At 43.4% G+C, this 24,067-nt stretch overlaps 1 protein-coding gene across 5 annotated transcripts in view; it reads left to right on the top strand.

The window, feature by feature from the left end:
* The window catches only part of TIMD4 (T cell immunoglobulin and mucin domain containing 4), a 43,888-nt gene extending 27,557 nt beyond the window's left edge, over nt 1–16,331 (top strand). For 2 of the 5 annotated variants that reach the window (XR_007918514.3, XR_016236443.1), the window contains exons 6-10: nt 3,165–3,226; nt 10,493–10,530; nt 13,034–13,127; nt 14,471–14,510; nt 16,079–16,331. Coding sequence is in view for 3 of the 5 variants with exons in the window: in XM_008255313.5 (XP_008253535.2) it covers nt 10,493–10,530; nt 13,034–13,127; nt 14,471–14,510; nt 16,079–16,163 (257 nt within the window). In the remaining 2 variants the exon portion in view is untranslated. The remainder of the gene's footprint in view (nt 1–3,164; nt 3,227–10,492; nt 10,531–13,033; nt 13,128–14,470; nt 14,511–16,078) is intronic. The other 3 variants (XM_008255313.5, XM_089336156.1, XM_017341216.4) reach the window with 2 other exon arrangements.
* The last annotated feature ends 7,736 nt before the right edge of the window (nt 16,332–24,067 follow it).

Below are 24,067 nucleotides of genomic sequence, written 5' to 3'. Positions count from 1 at the left end.
TTGTTGGTAGATTCATTTGGGGGTGTGGAATTATTTTCTGCCAAAGGCCACTTGGTTATTTATAAGGTCATTCGCAGGCCATACAAAATTAACTGCTTAAAAATGGCCTGCTTTGATTTTTTGCATGTTGAGTTGTGCTTGCGGTTCCTTGGCAGGGTCAGGCCAAATGACATCACAGGGCAAAAGTTCCCTAATTCTGGTAAGTATAGAGTGCTCTTTTTTTGCTCATTCCACATATTAAAAACATGTTGCAATATCTAGAATTTAAAGGAAGGGCATGAATTCAAGAATGTATGCTTCCATTTAAAAAGAAAAAAAAAAGAGTTGTGAAGGGACAGTTGGTACAGATGCTCACAAACTAGCATCGCCTATCAAAGGGCCGATTGAAATCCTGGCCACTCCACTGCCAATACAGCTTCTTCTAATGTGTCTAGGAAGGCAGCACATGTTGACCCAAGTACTTGGGTCCCTGCCACCCATGTGGGAGAATCGGATGGAATTCCTAGTTCCTGGTTTCAGCCTGGCCCATGGCTGGCTATTGCTGGGATTTGGGGAGTGAAGCAAAGAAGAGAAGACACTTTTTTTTTTTTTTTTTTGACAGGCAGAGTGAACAGTGAGAGAGAGACAGAGAGAAAGGTCTTCCTTTGCTGTTGGTTCACCCTCCAATGGCCGTTGCGGCTGGCGCACCGCGCTGATCCGAAGGCAGGAGCCAGGTGCTTCTCCTGGTCTCCCATGGGGTGCAGGGCCCAAGCACTTGGGCCATCCTCCACTGCACTCCCAGGCCACAGCAGAGAGCTGGCCTGGAAGAGGGGCAACCAGGACAGAATCCGGCGCCCTGACCAGGACTAGAACCCCGTGTGCTGGCGCCGCAAGGTGGAGAATTAGCCTAGTGAGCCACGGTGCCGGCTGAGAAGACACTTCTCTTTTCCACCCCCTTTCTCTCTCTCTTTCCCTCTTTGATGCTCTGCCTTTATAAATAAATAAATGATTAAATAAATAAATAAATTAGTAGTATTTTAAAAAAGAGTTCTGAAATTCCCTGTGTTAGTGCTACTAAATGAAGTCAAAAACATGAACTTGGGACAGATGTCAGCAAATGTATGTTCTAGTCACTTCCTTTGTTAATCATTTCTGTGAAACCTGAGCAAATGAACTTCCCTCTCTAGATTTCCGTTTCTCTGTTGACTAAAAAACAAACCAAACAAGTGGAAAAAGGAGTTGGAGGAGGTGATTTCACATTCCTCCCAACTCTAGAATACCCAGAGTATGAGTTTCGGAGCTTTCTGCTGTCTTTTGGATTTTTAAAGACCATACTACCAGTAATCCCTAGAGGGCAGCATTGGCCAGAGGCTACCAAGGAAGGAAAGGAAAATTCTGAAGATTTGCAGTTGTCACTATCGGGATTCCAGGATTGCCTTAAGATTGTGTTATTGAATTGACTTACTTTAAAACTAATTTTGTTTCAAAAGCAGAGACAGGTGAGTTCCAGTGTCTATGAATTCAAGGATGAGTCAACATACGTAATAAGCCTTTTAAAATACACCCATTGAGAAGACGAAGTGCTTGTATTTCAGGTGGATCTCTGGCCAAAAGCCCTCCAGTTAGTTTTTGCTCCCAGATAGGATTGTAATAGGCTCTTTTTCTTTTCTCTTAGAGTGGTTATGATCAGGATATTTTGTCTTTCAGAATTGGGTTCAGATTCCCTTTTACTGTCTGTATTACTTTGGGCAAGAGATTTAACCTCTTTCAGCCAGTTTGCATTTCTGTAAAATAGGTTTGTAACATTGAAGGTAGTACAGCACACGGCGCTCAGCACTGTGTCAGGCACATAGTGAGGGCTCAAGAAACTGATTCAGAGATGGAATCTCTAGCGATTTTCAATCAAATTTCTACTAATATGATGGGATCAAGGATAATATTTAAAGTGGATTCTAAAATATTTTTGTAAAGATTTATTAGAAAGTAAGAGTTACACAGGGACAGGAAGACACACACATACATATACACACATAGAGGGGGAAAGAGAGAGAGAGTGAGTGAGAAAGAGACATCTATCTATCTTCCATCTGCTGGTTTACTTCCCAAATGGCTGCAATATGGGACTGGGCCAGGCCAAAGCCAGGAGCCAGGAGCTTCTGGATCTCCCACATGGGTGCAGGGTCCCAATCACTTTGGCCATCGTCTACTGCTTTCCCAGGCACATTGCAGGGAGCTGGATTGTAAGAAGAGCAACTGGGTCACGGATCGGTGCTCATATAGGATGCTGGGGTCACAGGTGGAAGCTTTACCTGCTATGTCGCAATGCTAGTCCAAAAAGATCTTTTATGCAAGACCCGAACGCCATTTCAGAACTGTGCAGAGCATGTAGTTGAGTGAGTGAGATCAGGTTCTAATCTATAACCTTAGGTTATGATGGGAAGTCTGTCATCACCCTTAGGTCTGATGGCTCTTTAGATTAAAACTGTGAGTGGCACATGTTTTTCCTAGTGGTTACGCATACCAGGCTCCCTTCCAACTAAGGCTGACCCTGGGAAGCAGTGGTGAGGGCTCCAGTAATTAGATTCCTGCCATGCACGTGGGAGACCTGGACTGAGTTCCCACTTCCTGACTTTGCCTGGCCCAATCCTGGCTCTTTGGGGTAATTGGAGAGTGAAGCAGCAGATCAGAGCTTGCTCTCGCTGTTTCCCTGCCTCTCAAATAAATAAATTAAAATAAGCAAAATAGCATTATAGTCAGATTGAGTACTTTTTATTTTCTGACTTCGTGGGGTAGATGAGTACCAGTAGAGTAGCCACACCGGGGCTTAGCACACCTTTTCTGTCCAGAGTGTTAGCCTTGCAGGCCACAACTCCTTAACTCCACCCTTGGGGCACAAAAGCAGCCCCAGACGATCTGTAAACAAGTGGGTCCCACTGTACTTCTATCAGACTTTATTTCGGGATGCGGAAGTTTGAATTTCATGTTGTTTTCATGTATTATAATAATTCATCTAGGTTAGTTCCAACCTTTAGAAGTGTAGAAAACATTCTTAGCTTTCAGTCTGTGAAAAAACAGATGGTGGCCTGGATTTGGCCCTCGGGCTATAGTCTGCAAGCCCTTGATCAAGACCATCCTGACACCGCGCAGGTTCCCTGGCAGGGGCAGATGTGAAACTGTTTCCACAGGCTCTTCTGGAACATGCATGGAAGACTGTTTCCTATCCTCCAAGATTTTAAGTCCTCAGAAGGTAAAACTCATGTTTCTTATTTTTTAAAGCTTTCATTTTAATGTTTAAACTTTATTTTTTAGGTTATATATGAATATTGCTTTTATAAAAGGAAAGTAAAAATGTTACAGAGTGAAAGTCTATGTCTCCCCTCTCCTACCAAGGATAAATACTAATTATTGTAATAGTTTGGGTATGTCCCCTCAAATATATTTTTTATATGATAGCAACACATATCATTATTTTTGCAAACATTTTCTACTTTTTTTTCACAAAATCATTGTCACTATGATTTTTCAAACCACTTTAAGATTCATTCAACAGTTCTGTTTGAGAAATCATTACAGTATAACATTAAATTGAATAATATGAAGTCCCTGCTATTTAAGTCAGTGCTCAAAAAACTCTGTTTTTAAAATATCCTCAGACTCAAAAGTTGCCAAAATAATGCAGAGACGGCTCTCATATATTCCTCTAGTGTCCCTCAGTGATAAAGTCTTACATAACTAAGGTATGTTGTCAAAATTAGGAAATGCACAATACAATGAACTATACTACAAACTCTGCTTAGATTTCAGCAGTTTTGTGGGTATATGTTCTTTTTTTAAATTAACCTACAAAACCAACATAGGTATGTATGTATGTGTGTGTGTATGTATGTATGTATGTATGTATCTATCTATCTATCTATCTATCGATTCTTTCCATGTCAGCGCTTTTAGATCTGAGGGGTGCCCTTTTCCAACAGAACCCCTCTAACCCTTTTTTTGGCTGTGGTTACTGGGTTTCTAACATTTGTTTTCAAAGGTTCATTTAGAAAGTCATTGTGGTATTGCTTCAGAGAAATGACACACACCCTAAGAAATGGCTCTTGACTCAGACATATTGCAGAGTTTCCAATGATTAATACGTGAGACAAAGAATATTTTTGCAATACAGATTTCACATTTGAGAAAATTCAGTAATTACACAAAAATTCTAAAAGAATTAGTTGCTCATAATACTTCTACTCAACTTCAGATGTACTTCATATTTCTTTCTAATTTTCTTTGAAGTGTTCATGTGTTTCTGTATATATTTTTAAGTATTCACATGGGCACCTGGGTCATTGCCACCATGAGGGAAGCCCAGATGAGTGAGTTCCTGGCTTCTGGCTTTAACTTGGCCCAGCCCCAGCTTTTGCAGACATTTGGGGAGTGAACCAGTAAGGTAGCAGGGCTTTCTCTGTTTCTCTCTGTGTTTTTCTTTTTCTTTCCCTCTCTCTCCCTCTATTCCTGCCTCTCTCTCTCTCTCTCTCTCTCTCTGAGACTTTCTGCCTTTCAGATAAATAATAATTTCAAAGGAAAAGAAATTGAAAACTTAAGGAAGATTATTATGTAATGATACATTTTTTTCTGGAATTTCTCAGAGTTTTACAAATTCTTAGTAAAAATGAATCCTGAATTATAAAACCTAAAATGGTAGTAGGAAATCAGTTGATGAAATACCAGTTTTCAAACGCAGAAATTATGGCTCAGAGAAGGGAAGGGTCTTGCCCAAGGTGACACAGCAAAAAAGGCTGGGATCAATACTTGTGATGGTGGAGGGAGTCAAGATGCCAGGACAGGGCTGGGAGCAGCCCCTGGTAGTACTCCAAGATCTGGGGTTGAGTTACAGGAAATCCATTTTACCAGCTTACTCATGCCTACCAAAAACTCAAGAGACCAAATACAAGCCAGAAAGCCAACTTTATTAGTTCATAGTAAGAATGCTAGCTATCAGGGGAAATACATTTCAGTGTTTTTATTTTATGTAGATACATTGTCATCCTATAGAAAGATCTAATACTAATCAGAAGTTTTGGTTTCTACCTGAACCTGGAGAAAGTAAGGTTAATGTTAAGGGTCTCCTGCTGTTATCATCCTTTAATTAATTTATTTTAAGATAGATAATATACATCCATGGCAAAGGGACAAAGCATACAAAAATTCTTAATGAAAAGTCAGGTTTTCTTTTACCCCATGCCCATGTCCAGGCACAGGACCATGCCTCTTCTGGAGGATCTTAGTAGCCACTTTCTCTGTATTAGTTTCTTGTTGCTGATGTAAGGAATCACCACACACTTACTGGTTTAATGTAACAGAAATGTGCTATCTGTCATTTTTGGAAGGTAGGCATTCTACCACTGAGCTCTTAGGAGGTCTGCATTCCTACTGCCTGCTGCAGGACAGAAGTGGTTTTCTTTCCCTTTCCACCCTCTAGAGGTCTTTGTAGTCTTGCACGTGGCCCCTCTCTCCATCTTCAAAGCCATAGCACAGCATCTTTAGTCTCCCTCTCTGACTTCCTCTTGCTTCATCACTTTGACCTTGTTTCCTTCTTGTGATTACATTGGGCACTGGATAATTCAGGATAATCTTCCTATCTCCAGATCTGTAGCTTATTCCCATTATAAAAGTTTCTTGGCCACATGAGGTCACATGTTCACATTTTCTGAAGATTAGGATGTGGACAACTTTGAGTGTCCTTATTCTGCCATCTCTGGCCTGCAGACGTTTGATAGACAAATAACTCATTCTTCATTCTTAGATTACAGTGATAAAGATTCTGATAAAATGATGTTATCTTATCAGTAAAACATTTATTTCTGATTTGCATGTATGTAGATATATATACTCATATGTTATGCACATTTTGAAATACATGCCTTCATAAATTGTGGAAACTATGAGATTTAAATGAATGTAAATAGATGTTCTCAATTCCCCACACCCAGTAGATGGCCTGGTACATTCGTGATGAGCCTTGAGTCTTCTCTAGAGATCGTTCTTGTGAATCATTTGTTTCCACATTCAGTGTGAATCACTGTCCTGAATATTCCTTTTGCAGTCAGTAAAATATGCCGTTTACATAGCTCCCGGTGCTTGATCTCCAGAATACCGAAGTCATTAGAAGCTAAGTGTTGCTTTCACACAATGTCAAACTCCATCTCCACCACTAAAAACTGTCCAGCCTCCATCACCTTGTTCACCCTTCTGGGCCTCATTTTTTCATTGGCAATAGGGATAATGTCTGCTTTATAGGATTGCTTGGGGAAGTTGGAATGCTCAGTGGATTCCACCAACTATGCATAGCAAATTTTTTAAAAAGCCACATCTGTCCTGAGCACACACAGCCTTTTTCTTGTCCTTATTCTGTAAACGACACAGTAACTACTTACATAGCATTTCCAGTATAATCTAGAGATGTTGGAAAGCAAATGGGAGGAAGTACGTAGGTTGCATGCAAATACCTTGCCACTGTATTCAAGGGACTTGGGCATCCTCAGGTTTTTGTGTCTGTGTATGTAGTATGTATGGTGTGTATATGTGTATAGGAGGGATGTCCCAGGACCAATCCACTGAAAATACCAAAGAAAGGATTTTACCACAGACAGGTAACTGAAAACATCAGAAATATATTATCTTGCAGTTCTGGAGCCTAGAAATATCTGAAACCAAGGTGTTGGCAGGGTCCTGTTCTCTCTGAAGGCTCTAGAGAAGAATCTCCTTGGCTAATGACATCTGTAAAGAGCATATTTCTAAATAAGGTCACAGTCTGAGATTCCAGGGGATATGAATATTTTTTGGGGAGGAGGAAGGGGTAGAGGGGTTACAGTTCAACTCACTACAGTTCCCGTCTTACAGGGATTGCTTCATTAGCGAGGTCTGGGTTTGTCTCAATGCACCTGTTTTAGAACTCAGGGGCCTCTGAATCTGGAGAACCAGGGGAATGCAAGCAACACGGAAACCAGTGGTCTCATCCAACACCCCTCCCGTCACTGCTGGCACGGCTACTTTTTGCAAGGAAGAAAAACCATTGACTTGCTATTCTGTACACAACCCTGTAGTCCTTAAGAGTGCTTCCCACTTGGGCTTTTGGCATTTTCTGAAGAAGAAGGGAAAAAAAAAACCTGCTGTTTGATGTCACGCAGTAGTGTTTGTGTTTGCAAAATGTCTCTCCCATTAGACAATTCCAATTTAAAATACAGATTAGCTCTGACAAAACTGACCCAAGCTGGCTTTTCCCTTTGATGGTTTCAATTTCAGGCTTATCCATCACCCACGATTGCAATACAACAGGATTTTGACAGAACAGGGTGAGGGTTTTGAATTCTTACCTGCAATTTCCAGCTCTAGGGGATAATAGCAGAAAGAAAAACAACGATAACTTTGTTGTAGGATATGAAAACATACTGAATTTCCGCTTTGGGTTTTCATGCTCCCAGCCATTCAATAATCGCTTTCCCGGATGAACAAATACGTTCCATGGCACCAAATTATGAGCCTTAAAAAAAAATCACAGATCTCCTTTTGCCTTAAGTGCAAGGCAGCTTAGGGGTAAAACTTCCCGAGTACAATTTCAGTAACTATTAGCTTAGATACTTATTATATTCAGGCCTTCTGTGTGCGGTTTTTCTATTCTATTTCTATTTTAGGATCTTATTGTCTGTATGATTTTATTTCCTTCCTGGATATCTATTCCTTTCTCTGACTTTTAACACTGCTCTTACTTTCTGATCTCTTGACAATTTTTTTTCCCTCTTCCACCTCCTCTGCCCACCTTTTAATGCTGATATTTCCCAAGATTCCTGTTCTCTCTGCACACATGCAGCCCTAGGGTTTCTCACACACCCTGAGGATTTTAACTGCTGCCTCCCAGATCAGTGTCTCTAACTTCCAGGGTCTGGTTCAGCTTCCAGTCTATTCATCAGTTGCTTGTTAGGTGAACAGTGTTTGCATATGTCCCACAAATGTGAGATCATCAGCTTTTCCCTCGAGATTCTCACCTCTCCTTCCCCTGTTCCCAATCTCAGGCCAGAGCCCAGGAATTGGCAGGCGCTCGAAGACTCTCACCAGCTTCTCACCCTTGCATCCCATGTTCACTACCCTGTTGATCTCCCTTCTAAGTTTCTGAAATCTGTGTCTCTGCCTTCATTTCTGCTAGCTCTGAATTTCCAACCAGCAGTCAGATAGTAAGTCTCACTTGGACTGGCCTCTCAGCCTCCTAACACGACTATAGTATGTTTACATGTTTCTGTGACTCCCCACTTCCTGCAGAAAAGAAAGCCCCTCCTGACTGGTCCCCGCCCCGCCCCCCTTCTCTCCTCCTACTGCTCCCTCCCCTTAGTTCCCACTTTCAGAGCCGCTTGTTATTTGCCCCGGCCCCATGCTGCTCCGTGCTGCTCTGTCAGACTGCAATGCCATCTCCATGATTCTTTGCCTCGCTAACTCTTACACAACCTTAGCTGAGCTCAGGTGTTATTCATTCAACTAGAATGTCAAGTACGTACTAGACAGTGTTGGAATCCCAGTGTGGAGCAGGCAGGAGGGGACTGCGGCCTCATGGAGATTTATTCTACTGAACTGTTCAGTGAAGTACAACGTTGGTTAAACGTCCGTCTGTCTGCTGACTCTCCTCAGCACCTTACGAATATGGTCCCGCTCTGCTGGGCCTGGTAGACTGAAACAATGGGGCTCTCTTTAATGCACTGTAAGTTTCTCACGGATGGGGACAATGCCGTTTCATCTCAACATTCTTAGTACTGGAGCAGTGCTTAGTACTTTGTAGATTCTCTGTACAGTTCTCTTGTTGAACTCAGTTACCAGTTGTGGGTAAAATACTCCATGTCTCAGTTCAAATTTCAGGTTTTCACAGAAGTCCTCTGGAACGTTCTAAAGCAGGTCTGACATTCGCATGATATACTCCCATTCCATCCCATGCTATTTCTTCGCAGAATCCTGCAGTTGTAATGATTTTTAAACTATGAACATTATAGTCTTGTGTCTGTTATCCATAGAGCTATTTTCTGCGAAATATTTAATCAGGCAATTTCATTGTGTGATTATCATAAAGTCTATTACACAAACCTAGATGATATAGCCTTTTACACACCTAGACATTATGATATCTATGCAAGGGTGCTTCAAAATCTTGTGGAAAAATGAAATTAAAAGGGAATGCACGTTTTTCACAAACTTCTTGAAGCCTCCTCATATAGGATATCTCCTATTGCCCTGGAGTTAGGACAAAGCAGCAGGAGATGTAATCAACCACATGTCAATTGACCTCTCCACTCCTGGCTTCAGCCTAGCCCAGCTGTGGCAGCTTTGGGGACTTAGGCAATGAATCAGTGGATGGGACTTCTGTCTCTTTCTCTGCATGTGATATGACTAATATTTTAGAATTTAAAATATATAGTATAGTAAATATATGAACCAGTAACACAGTCATCATTTTCAAATATTATGTACTGCACATGATTGTATGGGCTATAATTTTATATGATTGGTGATGTGGTAGGTTTGTTTACACCAGCATCACCATCAACAATGAGTAATGTTTTGTTATGACATTGCTATGTATGACAAAACATCACTGAGCCATAGGAATTTTCCACTTCCATTATAATCCTGTAACAGCACCATTGACTATGCAACTTATTGTTGATTAAAATACCATGATGCACTGCATAGCTATTTATTTAAATTTGATTTTCTGCACTAAGTTGTAAATTCTACATATCCCAAACTACAGCTAGCCTACAATAAGTGTTAACTGAAAGACTGACAAATTTTCTTGCTGGATAAAAACACTGAATGCATTGCTGGGGCCAACAGAAAAGTTACTAAGCCAATTGCCTTCAGACCCAGTGTCTCACTCTACACCTCTAGAAAGTGATGGTGTTCTACTGAAACTGCTGGATAGCAATTTAAAACCAAAGCAAGGGCTTGGTATCTTAGCACAGTGAGGTAAGCTACCACCTGCAATGCTAGCATCCCATATGGGTGCCCAGTTTGAGTTCCAGTGGTTCCACTTCCAATCCAGCTGCTTGCTAATGTGCCTGGAAAAGAGGTAAATGAGGGCCCAAGTACCTGGGGCTCTGACAGCCATGTGAGAGATGCAGAAGGAGTTCCTGGCTTCTTACCCAGCCCCAGCTGTTGCAGCCATCTGGGAAGTGAATGAATGGGTGAAAGACTTCTATCCTTCTTTTTCTGTCATCTGTCTGTCTATGTGTCTCTCTGTAACTGTGCCTTTCAAATAAATAAATAGAAAAAAAAAACCCTCTACAAATCAAGACAAATGTACATAAATAATTATAAATACAGACAAATGCACATAATAATTATATGTATATTAAAAAGGAAAGATAGTATGAAAAACTTAAACACATCAGCCAAAAATCCAGATGGGTTTTGAAATACCTATTTCAGGATGTGGAATTGTTTTTCTATCAGAAATGTAACAATTTCATCTCTTCTTCCTTCACAGTATCTGAGATTCTTGGGCATGATGGAGGATTGGGACAGGTAAAAAAAACTAAAACTTTAGTGTTTGAAGTGTGTGGCTTAGATTTTAAAAATCCACAGTGGAGATTTGTAGAGACAGACTAAGGAGGCTAGAATATTGCTAAGTAGCAAAAATGCATTGTAACTCTAATAAAATAGCTAAGGAATTTGTAGTCTGGTACTATTGGCAGAAATAACATTGGGGGCACCTCTGTATTCACAAATACTTTGAAAAGCAGAAAGAAAAAGCTAAAAAAAATGCAAAAACCCTACTGTGTGGTGCAGGATGAGTGGCATGCTAAAGAATGAACACTTGCCAACAGTGCTCCTCTTGTTTTCTGAGGGTGCCCTTCAATTAGTTTTATTATTATAAAAATGATTCAAGTCTCTTTAAGTAAAAGTGTCAGGCAGTACAGATGTCTAGGAAGAATGAGGTTTCCTCATCCCTTCTTTCTTCTTCCCCACCTCCCTTAGAGGTGGCTCGTTGCCTGCCCTTGCTGCCATCCCTCCTGCCCAGGACCCTGGGTATTGGAGAATGGTCCAGGAAGGGAGGAGCAGAGCCTGGCCAGTGAGTGGGAGATGGGATGGAACTCAGTGCCTGCCTTAGAGCATCACTTCTCAAAACTTTGAGCCCCAGAACCTCTTCACACTCTACAAGTTAACGATGAGAATTTAACAGAATATATTTATTTGCTCCTTCACAATAAGAATGACAAGTCTATTACATGTTAACCTAAATAATATCTGTTAGACCCTCGGAGTGGGGATGTTAACATGTCGAGAGGCACACCCCAAAGACTCAGAGTCCAGACCAGCTGATGCAAAAGCAAGAGGATTTATTTGGCGTCTGTGCAGACAGGCCTCCTGAACTCGGGAGTCCAGAGAGCGCCCCCAGCACAAAGCTACACGGTTTATATACCCGCAGCGACCAATCAAAAGCACTATAGAGTCCATGCACACAGCAGTCCAATCCGTGAGCTGATCATGTGAAGGGCATGCATCTTCTATCCAATCAGCTATGCGATCACACGGGAGGCATGCACCTCGTCGCCATTTTGTTGTTTACTTCTTTAGTAGTTCCTTTCCCTGCCAGCGCCATCTTGTTCACCCTGGGGGGGGGGGGACGACGTCTCGGTCCCTCTGTTCCCCTGGTGGGAGAGTGGCGTCCCACTTCCCACACTGTTATTTGAGTATTAGGAGGCATACAAATTGGGTTAGGTCTTAGCACAGCCAGGCACAAGTGTCGCAGCTAGCTAAGCATAGGGTCCCTTATTTTTATAGCTGCACCTAATTTTAGCTTTGGGGGAAAAAGTTTAGGGCTGTAATTTTAAACTTTAATTTTTTATTTGGGGCAAAGGTAACTTCTTGTTTTTAATAGTGTTAGCTTAAGTCACTCCATCTTGGTTTGATTTTTAAGGTTCTTCAGTATCTTGTCATAACAACTAATTGTGTTTCTAATAAAAATATTAGCGAGAAAAATGGTATTGCGTGACATTCTCACAAATCTCATTCATGTCTAGTCTCATAGGAGACAGAGGGATTCTCATATCTGTTCAACACATTCCATATAATAAAGAACAATGGATGATGTAATCACATACCACATAACCTTTGGGAAACTCAACTGCACGTCTTGTTACAAAGTAACAGGGAAAATGGCAAATGTCTCATGAAAATTACTTTGACCTCACAGGCTTCCTGACCATACTTGGAGAAATACTGCAGTAGAAAATGTGAAAATGAGCTTCATTTTCTCTTTAATCCTGTTTTCTCTAGGAACCTAAGTCAATCATGAAAAGAGCTAGGACTATGGAGACTATAGGACTATGGAGAGCTCGAAGGATCTAGGCAGTGGCCAGGAAAGATTGACATTGGAAAACATAGCTCACAACACAGTTGTTTTCAGACTTCCAAGACATGCCACTCTATGTGCCTGCTGTCTAAGACTTAGGGAAATTTTGAAGTATGAGTAGAATGTTCTAGCTTTTCAGAGATTTAAAGTAAGGCTGCCTTTGGTTTGATATTGAGACAGGTTGGGCCGGCACCGTGGCTCACTAGGCTAATCCTCCGCCTTGTGGCGCTGGCACACCGGGTTCTAGTCCTGGTCGGGGCGCTGGATTCTGTCCCGGTTGCCCCTCTTCCAGGCCAGCTCTCTGCTGTGGCCAGGGAGTGCAGTGGAGGATGGCCCAAGTGCTTGGGCCCTGCACCCCATGGGAGACCAGGAGAAGCACCTGGCTCCTGCCTTTGGATCAGCACGGTGTGCCGGCTGCAGCGTGCCAACCACTGCAGCCATTGGAGGGTGAACCAACGGCAATGGAAGACCTTTCTCTCTGTGTCTCTCTCTCACTGTCCACTCTGCCTGTCAAAATAAATAAATAAATAAATAAATAAATGAATGAGACAGGTTGGGCAAGGCGTGGAGGAATTTTGGGAAGTTGCAGGTGACTGGAAGGTGTTATTGGGATGGAATGAGGGCATTGGGCAGTGAGTGGATCCATCAATCGATTTGCCTGGGTCTCTCTAGGTGAAAATGATCGACCACACCTACCTGATGATGATCATTGCTCCTTGCTTGGGATTTATGCTGTTGGCATTGCTTGCAGTGTTCCTCCTGCGAGGTAAGGAGGGCAGAACAAGGGGAGATGGAACCTGGTGGAACTGTGGTGGCTCCAGGAGAACTTGGGAGTCTATTGTTTCTGCTTCCTACTCCATTGTCAGTTTGATCACTGTCATCCGGCAGTCGGAGAGGTAACAAGTAAACTGCTTCTCCATAAGGTGCTATAGCTGTATGATCACGTTTCTGATAGAATGCACATTTAGGAAAATAAAAAGGATAAGGGCTCCTTATTATTGGTTACTTATTGTGAGCCAGTCCTGATGCTGTACTTTTACTGTGCCTCAAATTCATTCCATTCTCATTGCTGCGTTGAGTGGAAGGTACTGTTATTATCATGGTCTCAGGGTTGAAACAATCCACACTTGCTTTGGCTATATTTGTCCCATCAAGAAAACCATGAATGATCCGGATTTCCAGTATTCCTTCAAAGCAAGCTTCCTTAATCTAGGAGTCACAGATGGACTTTAGGAGAGATGTGAATTCCTGGAAATCATGTTCAAGTATTTCTATATATTTGCATTTTGGGGGGAATTGGGTGCATTAAATGATCGAGCTGGCCCATGACCTTGCAACCTGACACAGACAGAAAGTTTAAACATTGGTAAAGGAGCCATGAAACAGAGTTTAGCTGATTCACAGATACTCAATTAATGTTTTTTGCTAGTAGCTCTTCAGCTGTGGCATCAGTACCACTATTGCTATCATTTCAAATATATAAATAGACCTAAAAAACTGTACTTATCCTCTTATTTTCAAAGCAATGTATGGTATTTCAGTTTGGTAATTAGTAGTTCCCTTTCAAACAACTCTGAAGAAAAAAGAAATAGGGTTTATGGTTTTCATACAAGGTATAATAAGCATATGACACACACTGCCATTGTAAAATGGAGAGAAGTTATTCTGCAATCATTAGCAAAAGCTAATGCTTAGTAGCTATAGCAGTTAGTTTGAACAGCAGTAGTGAAATTTGGATTAGTTCAATAGCTGACCAAGATTAGGTTTCATGTAAAGTCAAGGTTACAGTTTTAGAAAATTCTGGGTCTGTTTCATAGAAAAGTTTGAAAACCCAAGTGAGTACATGAATCCTGGGTAGGGGAATGACTGAAACGGGAACAGCTTAACCCCACTGCTCACAGTGTTGGAACAACTTTGAAATAGATGCACTGTGACTGTGGGCCTAAGCAAGCACTTGACCTCGGAAAAGGAATGGCTTTGCCTACTAAAGCCAGTCCCTAACTTCTCACGTTAGGCCCACATTTACTCCTGGAAAGGGAATAGTGGACTTACCCCAGCATTTCATTCTAGCACAGCAACTCTGTTCACACTTTGGCCTTGTCTTTTCAGGGAAAGTCACGAAAACCAATTGTTTGCAGGAACACACAAGGTAATTCATCTTGCATGACTGATTGTTGTAATGATTGTACAAGCTGTTACAAATGATTAGACTCTACTCAGTGGTTTAATGACTTCTGCTTCTGTGATTAAACACAGGGTTGGAGAGATGTGGTATCGTAGGTGAAAAAGATGTGAGGGTTGAGCTCACTTTGAACTCTGTCTAGGTTAAGACTCTGTTCAAAATACAAAATGCAAGGGCAGAGGGGCATCCTAAGTATAGTACGCAGAAGAAAGAAGATGCTAAATCACTCATTCTACTTCAAATTTGTTCAACTCTGGGTAAATCACTTTAAAAGGCCATTGCTAAACTGAAGTCCATTGATAGGAGAGCTGGCAGTGTGAAAAATGGAAAGAACATGTAGAATATTATGCCTGGGACTTGGTTCCTCCACCCAATTAGAACACAAGAACAGTTTTTGTTGTTTGTTTTGTCTTTTAATATTGTAACAATTTTTAATTTGGTGGATTTGAAAGTCAGAGAAAGAGATTTACAGATAGATAGGTAAAGAATGCCTGCAGATGCCCATTCCGGGCCAGGCTGAAACCAGGAGCCAGGAGCTCCACCTAGGTCTCCTGCAGAGGTAGTGCTTACTCAAGTACTTGAGCCATCACCTGCTGCCTTCCAGGGTGCACATTAGCAGACAATTGGAATCGAGAACAGAAACAGAGCTCCACTCCCAGCACACTGATGTAAGCTACGAGCATTTCAATGCCATAGTATAACAGCTAGGCCAAATGCCTGATTTCTTTTATTGCTTGTTTTATTTTACATTCCACAAACGTTTTTATTATGCACCCACTGTGTGCCAGGCATTGTACAGGCAGTGAACAAAATAGAACAAAAATCAGACAAACATATCCTTTGTTGCTAATAACTGGAGTGTGCCCAGTAGGTAAGGTTACCTAGGTCCTGGCACCAAGTTCTGGCTGTACCCTCACCGCACATGGGTACATCACAAAGACACACCAATGGACCCAACAGGCCCCCTAAACTTACAGCCTGATGCCCAGTGATGGTTCCAGCTTTTTGACCTTGATGAGATGTGTCCCCCAGGCAGGTTGGGGAGGCCCGCCCGCCTAACTGTCTTGCACCAGCCCTGCCGTAGGATGCTTTTGTGTTTTACAAGAGTAGCCTGAAAAGTCTCTGGAAATAGATTTTTTAGAGTTCTGCCTGGTTCTATAGCTTTTTGGGAAAGAAATGAGAAGGTTTGTTGTAAATGTTGTGGAAGGCTTTGCCTACACTCAATAATCCAATCAATCCATATTAATAAGTAGGGAAAATGGGGCCCAGGGAGGTGACCTGCGGAGGCCATGCTTAGAGATCCTTTTGGCAAACAGGTGCATCTGGGCATTGCCTTGGCATTTTGCTAGCAAACTTTCTGCCTGTCTACCCTGTAGCCTCCGTTTTCGCCTGTCTCAAACGAGAGGCCTGGACCCAGTAGACTGTCAGCCCTTTGAACTCTTACACCCTCTGGTCAGTTGCACTGCAGTTTAGCAGCGAGTGTTTATTTCTGGTCTTGGCATTTCCCTTTATCAGCCTCCCTTTTCTCTTTCCAGGATAGGCCATGTTGGAGAAACTAACAATGTCCTCCGTGACATGCAAAACGCAAGGGAAGATGAAGATGTCCTCTTTACGCTCTAGGACACGGCCTTTTCTTAGGCTTGCAGATGGGGCTTGCGCTTGAAGCATCAACATCAGTCTCAGGATGTTTTCATTTTTGTTTTTAAAAAAAGGCTTCACCCATCCCATTTCTGTCACCCATCCAACCTTTGCTTTGGTGTCACACGTGAAATGCACTTTGGAGACGCACGTTCACCGCCCCGTGCTTTCCTCGTCTCCGTAGCAACACTGCCGGGTGATCTTTCACACTATGTCTGAACACTTGCGGTGGTGGCGCGTGCATTACTGCGCCCGTGGGAGTCCATTTAATCTCAGCGCGTTTCTGAGATTAGGAAATTCATAAACAAAGTCTGCCTCGGGGCGGCATCCGCCTGTTGGTTCTAACTGAACTCACGGTGCTAGCCTGGAAAGTGCCAGAGCGCTCCACCCTTTGGTAACTCCTCAGCTGCTGGAGGAAGACCTTCACGCTTCACCACGTTTTCTTGCTTCTGGGACAGTTTGTCATCCTGTCACTTCCTCAGTTGTCTGTGCCTTGTATGTGTTTGCATCTTTTCTTTTTCATCCAGAGTTCTGAATTTAGTGCCTCAGTCCTGGTGTGGTATGAGCAGCCCAGGGTCCGTGCCTCATTCATAATGCAGGGAATGACATGAACTCAAACCATAATGTCCACTCACTTCTACAGTTCCCAAGTTTGCCTTTCTTCTCACATTGAAGTGTCTTTAAAAGTGGTCATAGTGTCATATGCTTTTTTAAAGATTTTTTTTATTTGAAAAGCAGAGGAGAGAGAGAGAGAGAGAGAGAGAGAGAATCTCCCATCTGCTGGTTCACTCCCCAAATGCCAACAGCCAGGTCTGGGCCAAGTAACGCCATGCAGATCTCTCCCATGGGTCGCAGGAGCTCACCATCTTCTGCTGCCTTTCCAGGTACATTAGCAGGGAGCTGAATCTGAAGTAGAGGAGTGGGGACTTGAATAGCATTCTGAAATGGGTTGCCAACTTCACAAGTAGTAGCTTAACCCACTGTACTACAGTGCCTGCCCTCACGTCCTATTTTTGAATATACCCAAGTTTTCCTGGGAGCAAAATGTGGTGAATGACAGGGGCATTCAAGAAAGGGCAGTGCATGAATGTGATAGGAAAGCAATCCAAATAAGTTTCTCTGAATGTAGGTCATAGAAATGTGCTCTTCCATATGAACCGTTTATTTAGAAGCTTTAATACCTATTCATATTGGGAGTCCTGGGAGAGAGGTGAAAGCAAATGCTGAATGAATGAAAAAAAAAAAAAAGTGTGCTTGATGAGTGAGGCTTCTGGCTGGGTGGAAATGTGGCAAGTAAACCAAACCCGAAAGGTATTTCTTGGAAGTATTTCCCCACATGTTTAGGGCAATGGTTGCTTTAATGGAATGAACACATGGTCCTCTAAGGTAATCATCTTTCAGATTTCTACCCTCATGATGTTATCTTTAAGAGAAAGAGATGATGGGGCCTCTGCTGTAGTGTAGTGGGTTAAAGCCACCACCTTCAGTGCTGGCATCCCATATGGGCGCCAGTTCGAGTCCCAGCTGCTTCTCTTCCAATCCAGCTCTTTGCTATGGCCTGAGAAGTCAGTAGAAGATGGCCCAAGTCCTTGGGTCCCTGCACCCACATGGGAGACCCAGAGAAGCTCCTGTTTCCTGGCTTCAGATCGGTGTAGTTCAGCCATTGTGGCCATCTGGGGAGTAAACCAGCAGATGGAAGACCTCTCTTTCTTTCTGCCTCTCTGTAAATCTGCCTTTCAAATAAATAAATAAATAAATAAATAAATAAAGGGAAAGAGATGTAGAGAGACAGAGATTTAAAAAATCACTCATTTCTAGGTGCAGCCTAGAGACTCCTTGCCCTGTTAACATGAAGTGAACCCAGCAGTTAGTAGACTACCCTTCTGACCTGGGCCCTTGGAAACAACTGGCACCCTGCAGCCTGTCTTCTGCCACATTCTGTTGGTGTTGACCAGAGTGACAGGTGTGGCCCTAGTCAGAGAAGCAATAAGTAATGGATAGGTAGCCACTTCTTTGCTTGCTTGCTTGTTTGTTTTTGGCTTGACTTTGTCTTGATGTCGGGTTAAGATACTAATACTGACTTTGACTAGTGTGCCAAACTCAAACATTTGCTTAGAAACTGGGTGGTTTGGAGAATTGGGGGGAAATGGGCCTAGAGACAGACTCAGGATTTCCATTTCCCTTCTGGAAAATGGAATGGGACTCGATGACTTTGTATGTGGAGTCAGTTTATAATGATACATATCACTGATCTCAACTCATCACACACCCTATCTGTCTTCCCAAACAACAACCACGATCAGTGTTACTGCCAGCTGGGGCCTTGCTAGAAAATGAAGATGGCAAAAAACTCCCAAACAGAACATCTCAACCCGGTGTCTATTTATTCTGTTTTGCAGAGGGGGGGCATCTTTAATCATTTCCCAAAGATATTTCTGGATCTCTTTGGTGAGATTAAGAGATATTTATGTGAATAACCATAGTATTTTAGAACTGGTACTAGCCTCCAAGAGCCTTTAGACCAGTAGTTCTCAAGTTTAGCTGAACATTGGAATCAAATTGGGGGGATTTTTTAAAAAAAGATTTATTTATTTCAAAGGAAGAATGACAGAAATCGTGTACCACTGGTTCCCTCTCCAAAGGGCTGCAACACCTGGAGCTGGGCGAAGCCAAAACTAGGAGCCAGGAGCTCCAGCTTGTGCATGGTAGGGGCCCAAGTACTTGGGCCATCTTCTACGCCCTTCTCAGGTGCATTAGCAGGAGGCTGGATCAGAAACAGAGCATCTGGGACTGGGACTGGACCTGCAAGGATTCCAGCCTTGCAGGTAGTTGTAACCCACCATGCCACAATTCAGACCCGAGTCTACCCTTGAAGAAAATCTTTTATACTCAGTGAAACAAAGACATAAGCCTCAGCCATTCTAGCCTATTGCCCAAAAGAGATAAAATTGGAATTTATCCCTTGCCCCTGAATCTCAATTTGGTCTCATGCCCTAATTTTTTTACAGACTTATTTATTTGAAAGGCAGAGTTACAGAGAGGTAGAGGCAGAGAGAGAGAGAGAGAGAGAGAGAGAGAGATCAATCTTCCATCTACTGGTTCACTTCCCAAATATCCTCAAAGGCTGCAGCTGTGCCAGTCTGAAGCCAGGAGCCAGGAGCCAGGAGCTTCCTCTGGGTGTCCCACGTTGGCAGGGGTCCAAGGGTTTGGGCCATCTTCTGCTGCTTTCCCGAGCCATATCAAAGAGCTGGATCAGAAGTGGAGCATCTGCGACTCAAAGCGGTGTCCATATGGGATATGGGAACTGCAGGTGGCGCCTTTACCTGCTATGCCACAGTGCTGGCCCCCTCATGCCCTATTGTTTTTACCTTCCCCCATTCCCCTCCCACATTCTTCCCCAGTCAGAAGCCAGTGAGCCAAACCTGTATGGAGGAATTCACCTCCACTTGTTGCCCCATACTCCCACCCCCACGCCAGCCCACCTAAGACATAGAAAAGCCCAGCCCCCAGGGTCAGGGCCCTCTGCCATGTGTTCAGTCTGTGCACACTGGCAGTTGGTCACCTACCTCTGCAGATTTATTTTCTCTGAATAAATTCGGTCTGGCTGCAAATTATTCCCATGCCTCCTCTCTATTCTGAGCCTCTGTTCCTCTCATTTGGTGCCCCATGCGAGGAGGCACCAATCTGCCCTCTTCCTTACACTCAGTCCTGGGTGTGGCTTGGGCATCTGTATCTTTAAAAAACATGCCCCAAAGTGACTGAATGTGTAGCTAGGGCTGTGAACCACTGCTCTACCTCAGTAGTTCTCAAACTATGCACTACGCACCAGCAGCCTCAGCATTGGCTAGAATTTGACAGAAATGCAGATTCGTTGCCCTGGGGGTGGAGCTGCTACTCTGTGTTTTAAGGGGGTCTCAGTTGATTCTGGTGTGCACGACAGTTTGAGAGCCACTTGCGGCCCCGTAATGATTCCCAACAGGCGGATTGAGATTTCAAGGAAAGAGCCTCCCTGTCGCAGGGCTGTTTCTGTGGTGGTGGGCCTGGCCAGGAGTTCCCAGCACTAGCAGGCAAAGGCCTTGCTGCTTCACTCTTGTTAGCTGATGTCACTGCTGTAGTCGCTTTTTGACCATAATCACCAACCTCATTCCTTTCTCTAGCTCATTTCTTCTCCATGCTGCGCCAGAGGTATCTTTTCTCTGTGCACGTCTGAGATTCCTGTCTCCTGACTTCCAGTGCTCAGCTCACCTGTGGAGCTTCCACTCACCTGTGGCCCTGATTCCTGCATGGAGGCAGCACACTCAGGCTATGCCCTAGTGGAGGTGCTGTGGGGGACAGGTCACTGACCCTGCTGACCGAGGCATGGAGAGGCGGTCTGGCCTGTGAAAACTGGAGTGTGTGTCCTGTTAAATATTACAATTGAAAATTAGTTCAAACAATATCCTGGACAAGGAAGACAAAGCAGCCAGTTTGATGCTTAGGGTAGGTAGTAGGCTTTACAAAATAACAAATTAGTAAACATAATTCTTATACAGAAACTTGTTGGTCAGTGTAGGTTTTTTTTAAACTTATCTTTCATCTACTGGTTCACTCCACCTAAAAACTGGTGATGACTATGGCTGCTCCAGGCTAAAGCCAAAGTTGGTAACTCATTCCAGTTCTTTCATATTGATGGCAGTGATCCAAGGACTTGAACCATCATCTGTTGTCTCCCAGGTTGTGTATGAGAGGAAGCTGGAATGGACAGCAGAGCTGGGACTAAAACCCAGGCACTTGCCGGCGCCGCGGCTCACTAGGCTAATCCTCCGCCTTGCGGCGCCGGCACACCAGGTTCTAGTCCTGGTCGGGGCACTGGATTCTGTCCCGGTTGCCCCTCTTCCAGGCCAGCTCTCTGCTGTGGCCCAGGAGTGCAGTGGAGGATGGCCCAAGTACTTGGGCCCTGCACCCCATGGGAGACCTGGCTCATTGGAGGGTGAACCAATGGCAAAGGAAGACCTTTTTCTCTCTCTCTCATTGTCCACTCTGCCTGTCAAAAAAACAAACAAACAAAAAACAAAACAAAACAAAACAAAAAAAACAAAAAAAAACAGGCACTCTGGTATGGGACACATGGAGTCTTAAGTGGCAGCTTAATTGCTGTGCCAAACCAGAGGAGGTTGTTGATATAGCTGTTTCTTTCATTCCCTTTTTGTGTAATAAGGATGCATTGGTAGTCAAAGACAGAGAACTTTCTAGTATCTATTGTGTGCTTAGGGAGAGGGACCCAGGAGGGAGAATTGGTTCCCTTAAGGAGCTTAGTACTTAAATGAGACAAAGTGCACATGAGAAATGCAATAGAATAGAATCCCACTGTTTGTTCATTTCCGTAAGCGAGGACTTGGATGATGCAGTCTGTGGCTCTTAGAGCTGATGTGTATTTGGTGGCTCCACAACCAAATTTAGAGGGTTTAAAGCAACCTGATTCTTCAATCTTGATACTTGCCTTTGTGGTCTAAAAAAATAGATAATATTTGATGCTTAGTGAGCACTTACTATGTTCTGGGCATGCTACTAAGTGTTTCAAGACAGCTACTTCACTGACCTCGACACAGCTCCAGGAGGCGGGTCTGTTATCCCTGTTTTGGAGCTGTGGGCATAGGAGCACAGACAGGCGGAGGAACTCTGCCCATGGTCATTTGTCTAATGACTGATAGTAAAGCCAGGTCCTGACCCTGGCCCAGAGGACTCCACACTCTTACCTCTTCCCTGTAGTTCACAGCAAGGACTCTAATTTATGACTTCACATGCACAGCACTGCAGCCTTGACCCAGATGAATTTGAGTTTACTCAGATCCACAGCAACCTGAGTGGATTGATGGTCCTCCAGCGCCAACTCTTTTATGGCTCAATCTTCCTTTGTCCTGATATTATTTACTCAGAATCTGATTTGCATTTGCAGAGAAAGCTGCAAGTGGAGAACCTGGCAGGAACCTTAATGAAGCCAGGTGGGACACATTTAAATAGGAATGTGTTGAACTAACTCATGAAGAGCTGCAGCCAGCTGTCCTCAGGCTTAATGAAAGGTTAACAGGAATCCGGCAATGGGTAGCTGGGGAGGCGCTTTGTCTCTCTAAAGAAAACAGAAAGTTGTGAAGTGGGCTCCCTGCGTGGTGGAGGCAAGAGCAGAAGGAGGAAGCCACTCGAAACCAAAAGACTGTGTCTGGAAATAGAATTTCATTTAGATTTGTAAACATGCTACAGTCTAAAAAAAAAAAAAGGAAAGCACTAATTTCTCAGCTCTCTGATCATCAAAGGACAGCAGAGGGAAGTGCTGGGGAATGAGATGAATGCTGATGCTGTCCTGCCAGCCAGGGACAGGGAAGTGGCTGCCCACCATGCTGCAGGTAGGTTCACCATGGCCATGAGTTGGAATGTGCTATTCTGCAGGTATACGCTAACCTTGTTGCAAATGGATAGTGGCGGGGTGGGGGGCATTAGGGAAGATCCTTACACATCTTGCAACTCCCATTTTTCAGCTGAAACAACTGACGTCCCTATAAGGGGAATGAGTTGTCCCAGGCCACTGAGTTAGGTAGCCCTAGAGTAAGGATCCAAACTGTGTTTCTAGACTTGTCTCTGTGGCCATTCATAAACTTCTTGATTCTTGATTTTTTCAAGTTCACCTGGATCTGCGTGATGATAGCTGTTCTGGAATCTGTTATGTTCTTGTTGGTGTGGCCCAGGCACTCAGCCTTTCCTTTCCTTGAGCCACCTTTGCAAACACAGCACGGGCTCCCTCCTGTATTGCTGCCCCCAGAAGGAGGAATCAGAACGCAGGAATGCACAGCCTGGCTGCTCTGTTCCGCTCTTTCCACCACAGCCCTGGTGACCAACATTTCCTTAGTTTGAAAACTCAGTCTCCCGTGCTGGGAGCCCCCTTCGTGCTGGGAAAAATAGGATAGTAATTCACCTTCCATCCGCAGCTAAACTACAGATCAAAGACAACCACTCTCTGGGTTCTGTTTTGGACTGCTCTTTATTCTATGTGACTGCCATTGGATCCAAGTGAAATTGCTTTTCTTAGATTCAACATTAGAACAGGATACTACCAGATCTGGATTCTACACCCTTGCTGGTCAAGATGTAGGGCTCAGATGTGAGGTATTATCTTCTAGGAGCTTCTGAGCATGCAGGCCCCACTTTAGACGTGCTGAGTCAGAGTCAGCATTGTAAGCTTTAAGATCTCAGGTGACTCATATGCATCCAATTTGAGAAGTACTGATCTATGTAGTGATTTTTTCCAAATGTGGCTATACTTTGGAATCACGTTGGGGAAGTTACAAAATACTACTGTATGGCTCCTCTCTGAGGCCCAGATTTGCTTGGCGTGGGGGAGACCTGAACCACAGGAGTTTGTAGAGAATCTCAGTTGATTCTGGTATGCAGCAGTATTTGCAAACCACTGTTTTAAGGGGGAGGGGTAGCTTTGCACCAGAAAGTAATGTTGCTAATTAATCAGGATAACGCTTGACTTAAAGTTACAAATTTATGTGAATATAGTACTCCCACATGGTTTTGCTCAAAGAAATGATCAATAAAATTGCTCAAGAAGATCTGAGGAGACAAGATAATGACCAATTACTATGGAAGAGGCCCATTAAAGTAACTAAAATCCAAGATATAATGTTTGGCATATCGAAAATGATAATGAGAAAACAGGAAAAATAGAGGAGGAGTACCTAAGGGTGAGGATAGTGCCATCAATCGTGGAAAGACTTCAGAAAGAGAGCAGTGAGATGGCACCAAGATGAAGCAAACACAAGGTCATGATGAAATAGAAAGCATTACTGCAGAACAGGGAACTGATGAAAAGGCAACTATTGACCCTGTTGTGCCTGAATGTAATGGGA

The sequence above is a fragment of the Oryctolagus cuniculus genome, chromosome 6, assembly GCF_051225735.1.
Source record: "Oryctolagus cuniculus isolate XC-2025 breed Fujian yellow rabbit chromosome 6, ASM5122573v1, whole genome shotgun sequence".
In the NCBI taxonomy this organism is placed as follows: domain Eukaryota; kingdom Metazoa; phylum Chordata; class Mammalia; order Lagomorpha; family Leporidae; genus Oryctolagus; species Oryctolagus cuniculus.
The sequence above is the reverse complement of the archived record's forward strand: the minus strand, read 5'-3'. Positions and strand labels throughout refer to the sequence as shown.